Genomic DNA, 13,794 nt, shown 5'->3' on the forward strand with positions numbered 1-13,794 from the left:
AAGAAGAAGAAGAAGAAGAAGAAGAAGAAGAAGAAGAAGAAGAAGAAGAAGAAGAAGAAGAAGAAGAAGAAGAAGAAGAAGAAGAAGAAGAAGAAGAAGAAGAAGAAGAAGAAGAAGAAGAAGGTTGCCCTGCAATTGCATCAACGCCTGCGCCGCCGGTTCCTACAGCTAAGCTCAAAAATACTTTCCTTCGCAAACTTTCCATTCTTACAAAACAATGTGTGTGTTGTGTTGTTTACAGAAACAAATAAACGTATAACGTAAATGTATCACACTTTTCATAGTAATGTGTTATATAAAAAATTAAGAACAAAGTTTATCATTAGTATATTAAAAAATACTAATAATACTAGCAGTGAAAATATTTTAGTTGTTTTTATGTTATGTATAAAACATTTGAGTTTATTTAAAATGAGTACCTATGTGTTCTCACTTGTAACTCACTTTTGATTTTAATAACCTATTCGTCCATAGTACGGATTACTATTTGTTCTCACTTGTAATTCACGTGTGTTATATGTTACTATAAGTTCTTATTGTGACTATTTTTTTTGTGTTATTAATTAAAATTTTCTTTTCATTGATTTAATTTTAATTGAATTGTATTTCAGTTTAATTTTAAGAATTTAAATTTTCACTTTATTGTTTTGATTTAATTGCATAATAATTTATTTTGTTCACAATGTCAAAAGAGTAGGAATTACAGAGACAGATTTTAGATTTACAAAAACAAATAGCTAAATTAACGAATCCAGACGCGCAGGTTATGGGGGTGTCAGTTAAATTATCCGAATTTTGGCGTGACAACCCAAGAATATGGTTCACACAAGCGGAGGCACAATTCGAAATAGCGGGTATTACACAAGATTCAACTAAATATGGGCATGTACTTTCAAAATTTGATGCTCATCTTGCTGACTGACATTTGCTGTGGAGGACATTTTATCAAATCCACCAACCAAGGATAAATATCAGCATTTAAAAGCAAAACTCATTAAGTGTTTTTCCACGTCGAAAAAGCAGCGTACTCGACAATTGTTGAGCGAAGAACAGCGAGGGGATCGAAAGCCGACTGCTTTCCTTCGCCACCTGCGAAACTTGGCTGGTCCTAAGGGCGATGAGGACATAATACGCGAGCTAAGAATTCGTCGATATAACGAAGCCACCAGGAATTAACAGAACTATTAAACATGAGACCAAACATTTCATTTCCACTACCGATGGCCCACCTGTTTCATGTCGTCCTCGCCGTTTAGCCCCTCAGAAATTGTCTGCGGCAAAGAAAGAGTTCGAGGACATGGTCAAATGCGGCTCTGCTCGGCAATCGAGTAGTTCTTGGTCTTCGCCTCTGCACATGGCTCGTAAGGGTGAAAATGGCTGGCGTCCTTGTGGCGATTATTGTGCGCTTAATGCCAGGACAATCCCTGACTGCTATCCGGTGCGCCACATCGCAGATTGCACTTACAATCTTGCCGGGTGCACAATATTTAGCGTAGTTGACTTAGTGAAGGCCTACCAACAAATTCCAGTACACGAAGCAGACATCTGCAAAACCGCTATTACTACACCTTTTGGTCTTTACGAATTTCCTTATATGACGTTCGGCCTCCGAAATGCAGGACAAACGTTCCAGCGGTTTATAGACGAGGTGGTCACAGGCCTGGATTTCTGTTATCCTTATGTCGACGACATTTTGATATTTTCTCACTCTGCTGACGAGCACTCCGACCACCTGCGTATGCTTTTTCAGCGGTTATCTAAGTATGGTGTAGTTATCAATTCATCTAAATGCACATTTGGCGCCGAAGAGGTTACCTTCTTAGGATATCAGATTACCAAAGATGGTACTCGGCCACCTCCGGAGAAATTATCAGCATTGCGCGAGTTCCCTTTGCCCAAAACTATTGAAGGTCTACGCAGATTTTTAGGCATGGTAAATTTTTATCGTCGTTTTCTCCCAAACGCAGCAGAACTGCAGGCTCCTTTGCACGATGTCCTCGCAACATCGCAACTGAAAGGACCTAAACCGGTATCTTGGACGCCAGAACGCGAACTTGCATTTCAGCGATGTAAGGATCATCTGGCTGAAGCAACGACTCTAGCTCATCCTGTACCCAACGCAAAACTCGGTCTGTTTACGGATGCTTCGTCAACCCATGTGGGTGCCTGTTTACAGCAGCTTGTCGACCAGCACTGGCAGGCCATAGCCTTTTTCAGCAAAAAGCTGACGTCTCGGCAGGCCATTTCCGCGGCATATTACAGGGAATTATTAGCAGTCTACGAAGCTGTTCAGCATTTTAGGCACATACTTGAAGTTCAAAACGTCACCATATATACAGACCACAAACCACTGATCTATGCATTTACTCAGCGACGCGAAAAACTGCCTCCAGTACAACTGAATCAACTTTCATTCATATCACAATTCACAACAGATATCGTGCACGTCCAAGGCAAAGATAATGTCGTGGCTGATGCGATGTCTCGTGTGGAGGCTATCCGAATTGAAGAAGATTATGCAACACTGGCCAGAGACCAAGCCACGGATCAGGAGCTACAAAAGTTAAAAGCCGACTCTTCCTTAAAACTAGAAAAGATAACGATACCGGGTACTGATGTCGCCATATTCTGTGACCTTATTACTGGAAAACCGCGACCTTATATCACCCGTTCATTTCGTCATGCAATTTTTGAGAAGCTTCACAACCTCAGCCATCCAGGCTAACGAGCGTCTGCTAAATTGGTGTCTGAACGATTTGTGTGGCCCGGCATCCAAAAGGATTGTCGTGAATGGGCACGTTCATGCAATGCCTGCCAAAGAAGCAAAGTCACTCGACACACAAAAACACCCTTAAGTGATTTCAGCTGTCCGACGAGACGTTTTCGCCATGTCCATCTAGATATTATTGGTCCTCTTCCACATAGCAAAGGTTTTCAGTATTGCCGTACAGCTGTAGATAGGTTCACAAGATGGCCAGAGGCATGGCCCATGGTAGGTATAACGGCGGAAGAAGTTGTTGAGACATTTTTCAGGAAGTGGGTAGCCCGTTTCGGTGTACCGTCTCTCGTGACAACAGACCAGGGCCGGCAATTTGAGGCCACAACTTTCCAAGCCCTCATGAAACTTTGTTCTGCTAAACGCATTCGCACGACAAGTTATCATCCATGCGCAAATGGTATGGTAGAAAGGATGCATCGGCAGCTTAAGGCTGCCCTGATGTGCCATCAAGAAACTTGGCATAAAGCTTTACCAGTCGTGCTCCTTGGCATGCGGTCAGCCGTGAAGGAGGATTTGCAGAATTCGTCCGCTGTCCTAGTATAGGGAACCCCTGTGTCTGCCCGTCGAGTTTATTGTCGCCCCGCCACCTTCAAATCGTGTAGAAGACGCTACAAATATAGCGACCCAACTTAGTCGTTACATGGCTCAATTACGTCCGATGCCCGCATCGCGTCACTGTAACCAGTCCACCTTCATATTCAAGGAACTGAAAAATGCATCACACGTGTTTTTACGCGGTGATACGACACGACCGTCCCTCAAACCACCGTACACCGGGCCATTTAAAGTGGTCAATAGAAAAACCAAGACAATTACCATCATTGTAGGTGATAGAAATATCACGGTGAGTTTGGATCGGGTGAAACCAGCGTATCTCGAAAAAGATGAACATCCTTCACCTCCGGACAAGCATGTTTATACCGTACCGGACGCTCCATCTAACCGTGTAGCTACTCGAACTGTGCCACCCGACGCTAAACCTGCCCCTGTCGTAACCACGCGGTCTGGTAGAAGAGTTAAGATTAAAACTCCCTATTAAGGGGTTTACCTTCTCCGTGGGGGGGGGGGTGGCGCAAAAGCCTGGGAGCCAATTCTCGAACTGGGATTGGCTCCCGCGTTTTCTCGCCAGACAGACAGGGCGCGAACACGATACGTCGCATACAAAATACTGAGAGTGAATTAATTGTAATACCGTGCCCCTTTAATTTAATATATTTCGTGCGTAGCAAAATAAGCGTTTTATTATTGTTGCTTCACGTTATTGACATTTACGTTCATGGGTATATCTTAAACCGAACCAAGAAAACCCATATACTCTTTGATCCGAACGATCCGAATTTGACAGGATGAAACGTTTTAAAACTTATATGTTTGAATTTATTTTATTAAAGACGCTTGAAATATCTTTCCTTCTACGATAAATAATTATGTAAAAATCTTCTCCCTATCTCATTATTAAAATCTTAATTTAGATTGTACAAAACTTTTGAGACTAGACTTTGACTTTGACAGAACAGATAATATTTTGATGTGACCGTGTTTCCTGATTTCCTCGTTTCTCGCTATTGCAGGTTGTGGATGACGCATACTCTTATAAAAGCAGTGAATAAAAGTGAATAATTTGTTATCCCATAGGTATCATTATTTAGTTTATTCGTAATATAGATTTGTAGCATAGTAAGTGAACACAATGAGTTTTCTTGGTAAGTTATTCGGTGGGAAGAAGGAAGAAAAAGGACCTACTACGCATGAAGCGATACAAAAATTACGTGAAACTGAGGAGTTATTGCTCAAAAAGCAAGAGTTTCTGGAAAGAAAGATCGAGGGAGAAATCCAGACAGCTAGGAAAAATGGGACAAAGAACAAAAGAGGTAAATGTAGACTTTTTATTTGCACAAAATACTTTTTCCATCTTTTGTTGACATGCTAATGACCTTGTTATATGTTATTAATTGTTGTGTCATCTAATTCATTGTTTCATTACATTTAAAAGCAAATATGTTTCTATTCAATATCCTTAGAGATAAAAATACAGTAATATGTGATGGGAACTATTTAATTTTCTGTTTAATCTTCATTGTTTATACTTGTAACATACAACATCTAACAGTCCAACACTTTGGTACAAGGATGTTTACTTTTTTATCAAGTTTTGAAGTAAGACCCACTTAAATTATAAAAAATTCAACCAAATTACATTTTATGATTTAACGCCTCCAATGTAAATCAGTAGAACCTGTCATATTTTTCTTACTAATAGAGGTATCTCACTCACACAATTTTCTTGCTTATGGAGGTTGTCCATTGGGACGGAACAATGACTCTTGCTTATAGATGTTCATCACTTACCCATTTTCCGCTGTGGTTCCATACCACAACTATGCCATTTATACTATGTTAAATGATTTCAAAGAATACTAGTATTTGAATTCAAAACTTCTATCTATCTGTGTGCTGCCAAAGTTAAGGATGCACCAACATATCCTACATATGCATTTTGTCATTTTAGCTGCCATTGCTGCTCTTAAACGTAAGAAGAGATATGAAAAGCAGTTGACACAGATTGATGGCACACTAACACAGATAGAAGCACAGAGAGAAGCGCTAGAAGGTGCCAACACTAATGCACAGGTGCTCAACACAATGAAGGAGGCAGCTAATGCCATGAAACTGGCACACAAAGACATGTAAGTGAATAAAAATTATCTTTGGGTAGCATTTTAATGATTTAACTAAAACTTATAAAACATAACAACAAAACATATTAAACTTATAAAACATTCACATTAACCTCACATTCTAAAACAAAACTTTCATCCCCTATTATCTATTTTTATTTTGCACTCTTTATCATGTTAAAAAGTAGCCTATGTCCTTTCTCAAGCTTAAGAATAAAGCTTAAAAATAAATTAGACTATAAGTGTGCTGAATTTAATTTAAATTGGTTCAGTAGTTTTTGTGTAAAAGAAGGACAGACAGACAGAGTTAGTTTTGCGTTTATAATATTAGTAATGATGTTTTGGAGTTAATACAATTATTCAATCCGGCGGAGTTGTTACTTAAGCCTTATTATGAATTTAACTTACTAATTCTAGACTAAGGAATGGCCTTAGTAGTCTTGTTAATATTATAAGAGTATTGTTTCTGTCTTTTTTCAACAAAATGTTGAAAAAAGACAGAAACATGACTGACTGACATGCTATGACTGATAAGAAACCATAATTTTAAGAATTACATGAAACCAGCGTGCAACTTGTCTATGCGGAATAAAAAAAAACTTAGTTTGTAGCATACGGTCTACATCTATGCAAAATATCGGCAAGATGTATGCAGCCATTTTGCAGATGTCATCCATCCATCCATCTATACATTCGCATTTATATTAGTAAGATTAATTAGTAAAGACATTAAACATAAGAGCTCTCTGATCACATGATGTTTATTAAATAGTTGGCATTATTAGGAACTAAATGAAAATGACTACATTCACAAGTAATGAGGTAGCAAATACTTAAAAAAAACCTAAATAGACTATGTTCTTTATCTGTGCAAAATTCTATTAAAATCAGTTGAGTTGTTCCAGAGATACATTCTAACATCCATCCATCCATCCATTAAATCTGTAACTTTTTGTTTTAGTGTGTCTACTTCTTTTCCTTACTTTTGTTTTTTAATACATTACTTATTGTTTCCAGTGATGTTGACAAGGTGCATGATATAATGGATGATATTGCCGAGCAGCACGATATCTCCCGGGAGATCACCGATGCTATTAGTAACAATGTCGCCTTCCCCAATGATATTGATGAGGATGAGCTGGAGAGAGAACTTGAGGAGTTAGAACAGGTATGTATTTTGGTTGTATTTCAGGGTTGCCAAAGTATTGCGTCAAAGATAAGACAAACTACTGAATTTTTTTTCCTTTAATGAATGTTGGCAGCACTTATATTTGCCTTCCGTTAATAATGCAAATTGAATTTGAACAAAGCAATTGTTTTTTTTTTGCTCTACATTTGTATGGTAATCCAAACTTACACATCAACAATATGCTCAGTATGTCTAATACACTGAATTCGCCAAAATAGCGAAATGATCACTGCCCATAAACATTTGTATTTGCTAATGCATTGCTTGTTCAGCTATGAGACACTGCTGGGCATAGGCCTCCCCCAAAGACCCCCTTATGACCGGTTGCTGTTGCGGTTGCATCTGGCATTTTTCCAATCTTTTCCCATCTTTTTCTTATAAACACACTCATCAGTCTGTCCGCAGAATTACTTCTACTTGAGTCTTCAACAATATATGTTGCCGGCTCTACCACTATTCTGTGTTTTGCATTTTTATCTCACGTGTTTCAGGAGGATCTGGACAAGGAGATGCTGGGCATCAACGTGCCTACAGACACATTGCCCGATGTGCCTGCTGCAGAACTCGTGCATGACAAGCCTAAGCCAGCACGCACCAAGAAAGACGGTCAGTCAATATAATATAACACTATATGTCTCTAGTGAGGGACTCGGAGCCTACCCTAAGTTAGTGACTAGGCCATAGTCAACACTGACCCAGTGCAGGTTGACTTTACACATATCTATGAATTTCTTCGCAGATATATATTTTTTTTTAATATCATAAGGTGGCAAACGAGTGAGCAGTCACCTAAAATCGCTGAATATCGAAGTGAACGTTGCCCATAGACATACGCAATTGGATATGCGTTGCCTACCTTTAATCGACGGAAGAGAGGATGTACAGAATTAAAATATTTTCCCTTTCCATGCATCCTCTTAACGGAAAGTCCACTTCCCATCCTTTCCTTATAAGTAAAAGGGTGGGAAGGGAAAGAGGACTAAATTAGGCCTACGGGACGCACACTCATCAGACTGTACTTGGAATAGCTTCCACTTGAGGCCTGTCATCTGTGTGGTCGTGGTATTTCACCAGCCGAGCCGGGACTATTCATGTGAAGATGTTAAGCGGGCTCTACTATATGTGCAGCATCATGATGTTGTCCTTCACTGTAAGAATGTTGGATAAATGTACATATGTAAATTAAAAAACACATTGGTATTGAATTAGAACCCAGGACCTGTAGTTTACAATTCAAGTGCTTAACCCCTGAACCACCGATGCTTTTTATATAATTATTAAAATCTCTGTTATTTATTTCAGAGGAAGATGAAGAATTGGCAAAGCTCCAGTCTTGGGCCACATAGACTAACACTGTCTACCCCAAAAGCGAACGCCTTAGTTGTATGTATGTGATATTTTAATAACCAATCGGGAGAGTATTGAAGCTTTTTACTTTTTAAATTTAAAACTTATTAAAATGTGTGATTTTTTTTTCTAAATTAAAACAATTTGGTTTATAAAAGAGCTTATTAAGAAAACTTTAGGATGTTTGATTTTTGAACGTTTTGAATTTTTGACATTGACATTTTGGCGCTTAAAATATTAATCGGCCATTTTGAAAATATATTTTCATTGAAAATTATAATTTAATTTATGGATTTAAAAAATCACACATTTCTTTGTCATCGTATTTATTTCTTTTTTTACTGTATATATGCGTAAAATGTAGTTTAAGTTCCGAATTACAAAAAAAAAATCTTAGACTCGACATAAAAAATTTCACATTAGAATAGGTTTTTTTTTAGATATATAAAAAGTACACCTTGTCCAAAAAAACTAACAGGAAATATAATTTTTTATGTAATTTAGCGACAATTTAGTATTATTTTGGATCATTAAAACAAATTTAGTTGTCATCACAAAAAGCTTGGTAACAAATATTGAGAAATGCAATATTAATATGAAACCAAAAAAACTTGAAAAAAAAATTTATTAAAAAATCACTCAAACAGCTGACTTAAAAAAAATTATGTATTTTTTAAACATATTAAAGTAATTCTTTTTTTTATTAGTATAAAAAACAATTGGTAACTAATATAATTATATGATTGCGTTTAAAAAAAAAGTATAAATGCATAATTCTAGTAAATAGCTTAAATGAATATAAATAAAATTTTGCCTTATGCTTTCATATTTAGTATAAATATTGAAAGTTTTTAATATAAATAAATAAATAGGCCATAACATATATTAACACTTTGAGAGCTACGCGTATTTCTATGACAATCACGTTCAGGCCACGAGCGCCGCTTGTACGTACTGGTATTAAAGGGCCGGTGTTTCCGATCGCAGTATATACCTATAGGCTTTGTTTCAACACGTTACACGCCAAGTATGTTTTTCTTATCGTTTAGCCCCCTCAGATATTTTTTTTTTAATTAAAAATATAAAATAAAAATAATAATTGAGATAAAATTAATTTTTTAGTTCTCATATTACACGCTGCCAGTCACGGCGCTCAATGTGTTAAACGTTTTCAAAAATGTAGTTTCGTATTTTTTTCTTTGAAAAAAATTGAATTTTTTTTCAACGACATTTTTTTCTCACATCTCTTTTATAAGTTGTTTGTAATGACCTATTTATTAATTACAGTGGAAACAGGATAAGCGAGATACCTCTATAAGCGAGAGTCATTGTCCGGTATGGACGACTTCCATAAGCGGGAAGCTCACAGATAAACCTCGCTTATGCGAGAAAAGTTGAAAGAGTTGCCTTTTTGACTCTCGCTTATAAGTTTTGTAGTTACAATCTTAGTTGCATAGTGAAAAGATTTAAAAAATATATTCAAAAAAGTACAATCATGAAGAAAATTATCATCACCTCACTATACGTCCCCACTGAGGGGCTCGGAGTCTACACTAAGTTAGTTACTAAGCCATAGTCAACACTAATGCGGGTTGACTTCACACATATCTTTGAATTTCTTCTCAGATATGTGCAGGTTGCATCACGCGTTCCTTCACCGTAATAACGTCGGATATATGTACATAAAGAAAATTGTTAAAAAATTAAATCCATACTAAAAAATAAAAATATTGAAGTATCGAAAATCATTAAAAAAAAGTACTCTACTTATGAAAGTATAATTACTAAAAAAAATTGAATCTCATTGTACTTTTAACGTGAGTTTTTACTGCGGAGACGTAAAAAATTTTTTTTTTTAAATATATAATAATTTTCTTAATGACTGTACTTGTTTGAATATAAAAAGTTAAAATTACGATCAACTAAGTTTGTAAACTATGATATTCATTGAAAAAAACATTCTCACGAACGTATATTGCCCTCTCTTTCAATCTCTATGTAATAAATGAGATAGCAATATGTCTTTCTACATATGTTTCTACAATGAAAACACATGGTTCAAACAAAAAAACAAATTTTCTCCAGTCAAATTGGCTAATTCTAACTCTAAAACCATGTATTATGGTTGCAATTTGTAAGAACCAGTTTGATTGGTGATTTTATTCACGAAATTGCAAGGAGTTTGTAAAATATAAACAATTTTTTTATATATTATTATAAATATTAAAAAAAAATTATCTTTTTAATATTCTGTGACACTGTGAGACTAAAAAATAAATTTGTCTATGGTCTTATTAAATGTTGCCAGTATCGTAATTCAAAGATATAGTTTGACCAGGAATATAAAACATCTCGCCATATTTCAGGAAAATATAGAACTAAGTTCTTTAATTGATGTAAAACTCGATTGAATCACACCAAAGCCAGGATTTTTTTATTCTTGGTTATACTGTACACAGAATTATGATAAACTCGGTGTTGTAATAATGAAAAATGTAACCATAGTCCACTATGGAATCGTACCTCTTATCTTTGAAAAAAAAATTGCAGAAATTTGCCTCATAAACGGCTGTACTTTTCGATTGCGTTGACTAACCATGGGTTTCTAAGTCCCCAATTTCCGTTTAAAATATTGGTGTCAGACTCACGGTTAGAAGTTGATTTTTTCACAGCTCTAAAGGACAGTAGACCTGAGTATTTGATATAAATTCCATCTTGATACCTTCACGCGTTTCTGAGAAAAAGGACTTGACAGACAGACAACAAAGTGATATAAGGTTTTTTCTTCTTGTGTTACGGAACATTAAAAATATTATGAATTGATTGTCACAGCAGTGGAATTCAACGGTAAATATAACGTTAGTATGTTATTGCGTTTTAGGGAAGTAACATTAAGCTGTACTAACTTGTGCATATTTAAATATATTTTATTTTAGGAAAAAAATGTTTGTTTTATTTATGTCTTATCCACCTTATGATACCTTTTATTTCTTTTCTTTTTTAAACATTTTATTATTAAGACCGCGACTGGCCGCTGATCCATCGGTTGGCCAAGGTACCGCTGGCGAAACGCCGCAGAGCTGGATCTGCGGGTGCTACAAGCTATGGACTGGCAGGAGAAGGCGCAAGACATGCGACTTTGGCGATCTCTCGTGTTTGAGGCCAAGACCTACTTTAGGTCGATGCGCCAGCGGAGTAAATTTTATTATTAACGTAAAATCATCATCATCAGCTCACTATATGTCCCCACCAAGGGGCTTGGAGCCTACCCTAAGTTAAGAGTGATTAGGCCATAGTCAACCACGCTGGACAAGTGCGGGTTGGTTGACTTCACACATATCATTGAATTTCTTCTCAGATATGTGCAGGTTGCATCACGATGTTTTCCTTCACCGTAAGAACGTCGGATAAATGTACATATGTAAATTGGAAGAAAAAACACATTGGTACATGGCGGGATTCGAACCCAGGACCTGCAGATTGACTGCTCCCTAACGTAAAATAAAGTAACATCATTCAACAAAAATACTTTCATTATGATATTAAACCATTTTATAATAAAAAAAAGATTGTCACCCTGGGATAGTTTAGCTTCCCAACAGTGAACGAATTTTGCAAATCAGTTTAGTGCTTTCAGAGCATATGTAATGCAAACAATGACATCTTTCCTATTTATAATAGAATAGATATACCAACCAATTAATGTAATTATAATAATTAATATAATTACAATTAATTAATATAATTACGATTAATCAATATAATTACAATTAATCAATGAAATTACGGTGTTAGAACTTTAGTACGTAAACCAACATAACGTGTTTTTAAATTGATAGTTTCCAATGATGTTAACTTTTGTAATTGTGTCGTAGCCTACTTGGAACAATTTAAGGTTCAATTCACGTTTTGTTTATTGATGCGATGTACGCGTGTTATTTAATAATAATTATTATTCATTTTGCGTGTTAGCGACATTGTGTTGACAGTTCAAAGTGATTCATTACTAAATCAAATAGATATATTTAAAAGTAAGCCTTCCTTACGGTGAAGAAAACGTCGCGATGTAATCAACACATACCTGTGAAGAAATTAATTAACAAAAAATTATACTTTTTTTTATATCATAAGGTAGCAAACGAGCGAGCGGCCACCTGAAATCGCTGAAATAGCGAAGTGACCGTTGCCCATAGACATACGTAACTGCATATGCGTTGCCTTCCTTTAATCGACGGACGAGAGGATGCACAGAAATAAATTATTTTCTCTTTCCATGCATTCTCTCATCCGGAATGTGTACTTCCACTCTCCATCCTTTTCTTATACGTAAAAGGGTGGGAAGGGAAAGAGGACTAAAGTAAGCCTCCGGGACGCACACTCATCAGACGAAACGCGGAATTGCTTCCACTTCACGCCTGTCTTGTGTGTGGTCGTGGTATTTCACCGGGCGAGCCGGGCCGATTCTTGCGAAGATGTTAAAGCGGGCTCTACCACTGTTTGGGAGTACATATTTATGTAGTTGTCGACAACGATTCCGTCCACGCGGAATTACAATAACTTGATTAGTAGCCTATGTGTTCTTCCAGACTGTTCTTCATCTATGCCAAATTTCAGCGAGATTTATGCAGCCGTTCTGAAGATATCTTCTTACAAACATCCATCTATTTTACATGAAAATTTTTCATTTCTTTATTAATATTTCTACTACTTTTAAATTATTACCAATTAGGCGAACAGACACATTTTTTCTATATCTAATTATACATACATTTAGTTGAAATGTATTTTGTTTGTATATATAAGGAAATATCTAGGTCTTCTTTTTCAAAGACATAGAATTTAAAACGATTTTTTTAGACTTAATTATTTCTTACTTATCCTTCATAAAAATAACTAAATTGTCTAAATAACGTATTAATTTCACTAGTTAGCACAATAAATACACAGAAGTTAATAATTAAATTGAAAGCAAGCGAATCCGGCGGAAAATGATAGTAATCGTTGAATAATTATTATATAATTGCCCTAAACTTGTATACGTCCGCGTAATATTTCAAACAAACATACCAAAGGATTATGAACTTTATTTATAGTTGGAATAACGTAGATTTTGCTTTAAACATTGTATTTGTAGGCAAAAATATGCAATTTATAAACAGTATTAATCAAAGGAATTTAGTCTGTACGTGTCAGGAATAAAGTCGTTAATTGCTTGTAATTTATGGTATAGCTTATCCCTGCATAAACGAAGCTGCGTTGTGCGAAATTTCGTATTAACAATAATTGTGATTCACCGAACGCCGCTAGCCTTGCGAGTAGAATTTTGATAAATTCGACTTTCCCTTGAAGGGTTATTCTGGACAACGATTGAGTTACGATCGAACTACGAATCAGTTAAGATGTAGCAATTATTCAAAGTTAATGACTACACGAATGTTCTAATTAGGTTAGAAATTATTAAGAGCTTTTCAACCGCACAGTCAAGCACATGGCTTAAGCGATAGGCTAAGAAGGGGTGGGCTTAATTTATATAAGTTTTTTTTTTATATCAAAAGGTGGCAAACGGGCGAGCGGTCACCTGAAATCGCTGAAATAGCGAAGTGACCGTTGCCCTTAGACATACGAAATTGCATATGCGTTGCCTACCTTTAATAGACGGAGGAGGGGATGCACCGAAAAAAATTCCATGCATCCTCTCATCCGGAAAGTCCACTTCTACTTCCCATCCTTTCCTAAAAAAAAGTTGGGAAGGGAAAGAGGACTCAATTAGGCCAAGTAAGACAACGAACTGTTGAACTATG

The 13,794-nt window shown here is 36.2% G+C and overlaps 1 protein-coding gene across 1 annotated transcript; it reads left to right on the forward strand.

Annotated features, from left to right (window-relative positions):
- The first annotated feature begins 4,235 nt into the window (after window positions 1–4,235).
- shrb (charged multivesicular body protein shrub) lies at window positions 4,236–8,111 on the forward strand. The gene is made up of 5 exons (XM_013313203.1): window positions 4,236–4,650; window positions 5,289–5,466; window positions 6,475–6,625; window positions 7,138–7,252; window positions 7,949–8,111. Exons 1-5 carry the CDS (start codon window positions 4,470–4,472, stop codon window positions 7,990–7,992), a joined length of 669 nt encoding a protein of 222 aa, XP_013168657.1. The 5' UTR covers window positions 4,236–4,469; the 3' UTR covers window positions 7,993–8,111.
- Window positions 8,112–13,794: the final 5,683 nt, after the last annotated feature.

This window comes from Papilio xuthus, unplaced genomic scaffold, assembly GCF_000836235.2.
Source record: "Papilio xuthus unplaced genomic scaffold, Pxut_1.1 DF827570.1, whole genome shotgun sequence".
NCBI classification, from domain to species: domain Eukaryota; kingdom Metazoa; phylum Arthropoda; class Insecta; order Lepidoptera; family Papilionidae; genus Papilio; species Papilio xuthus.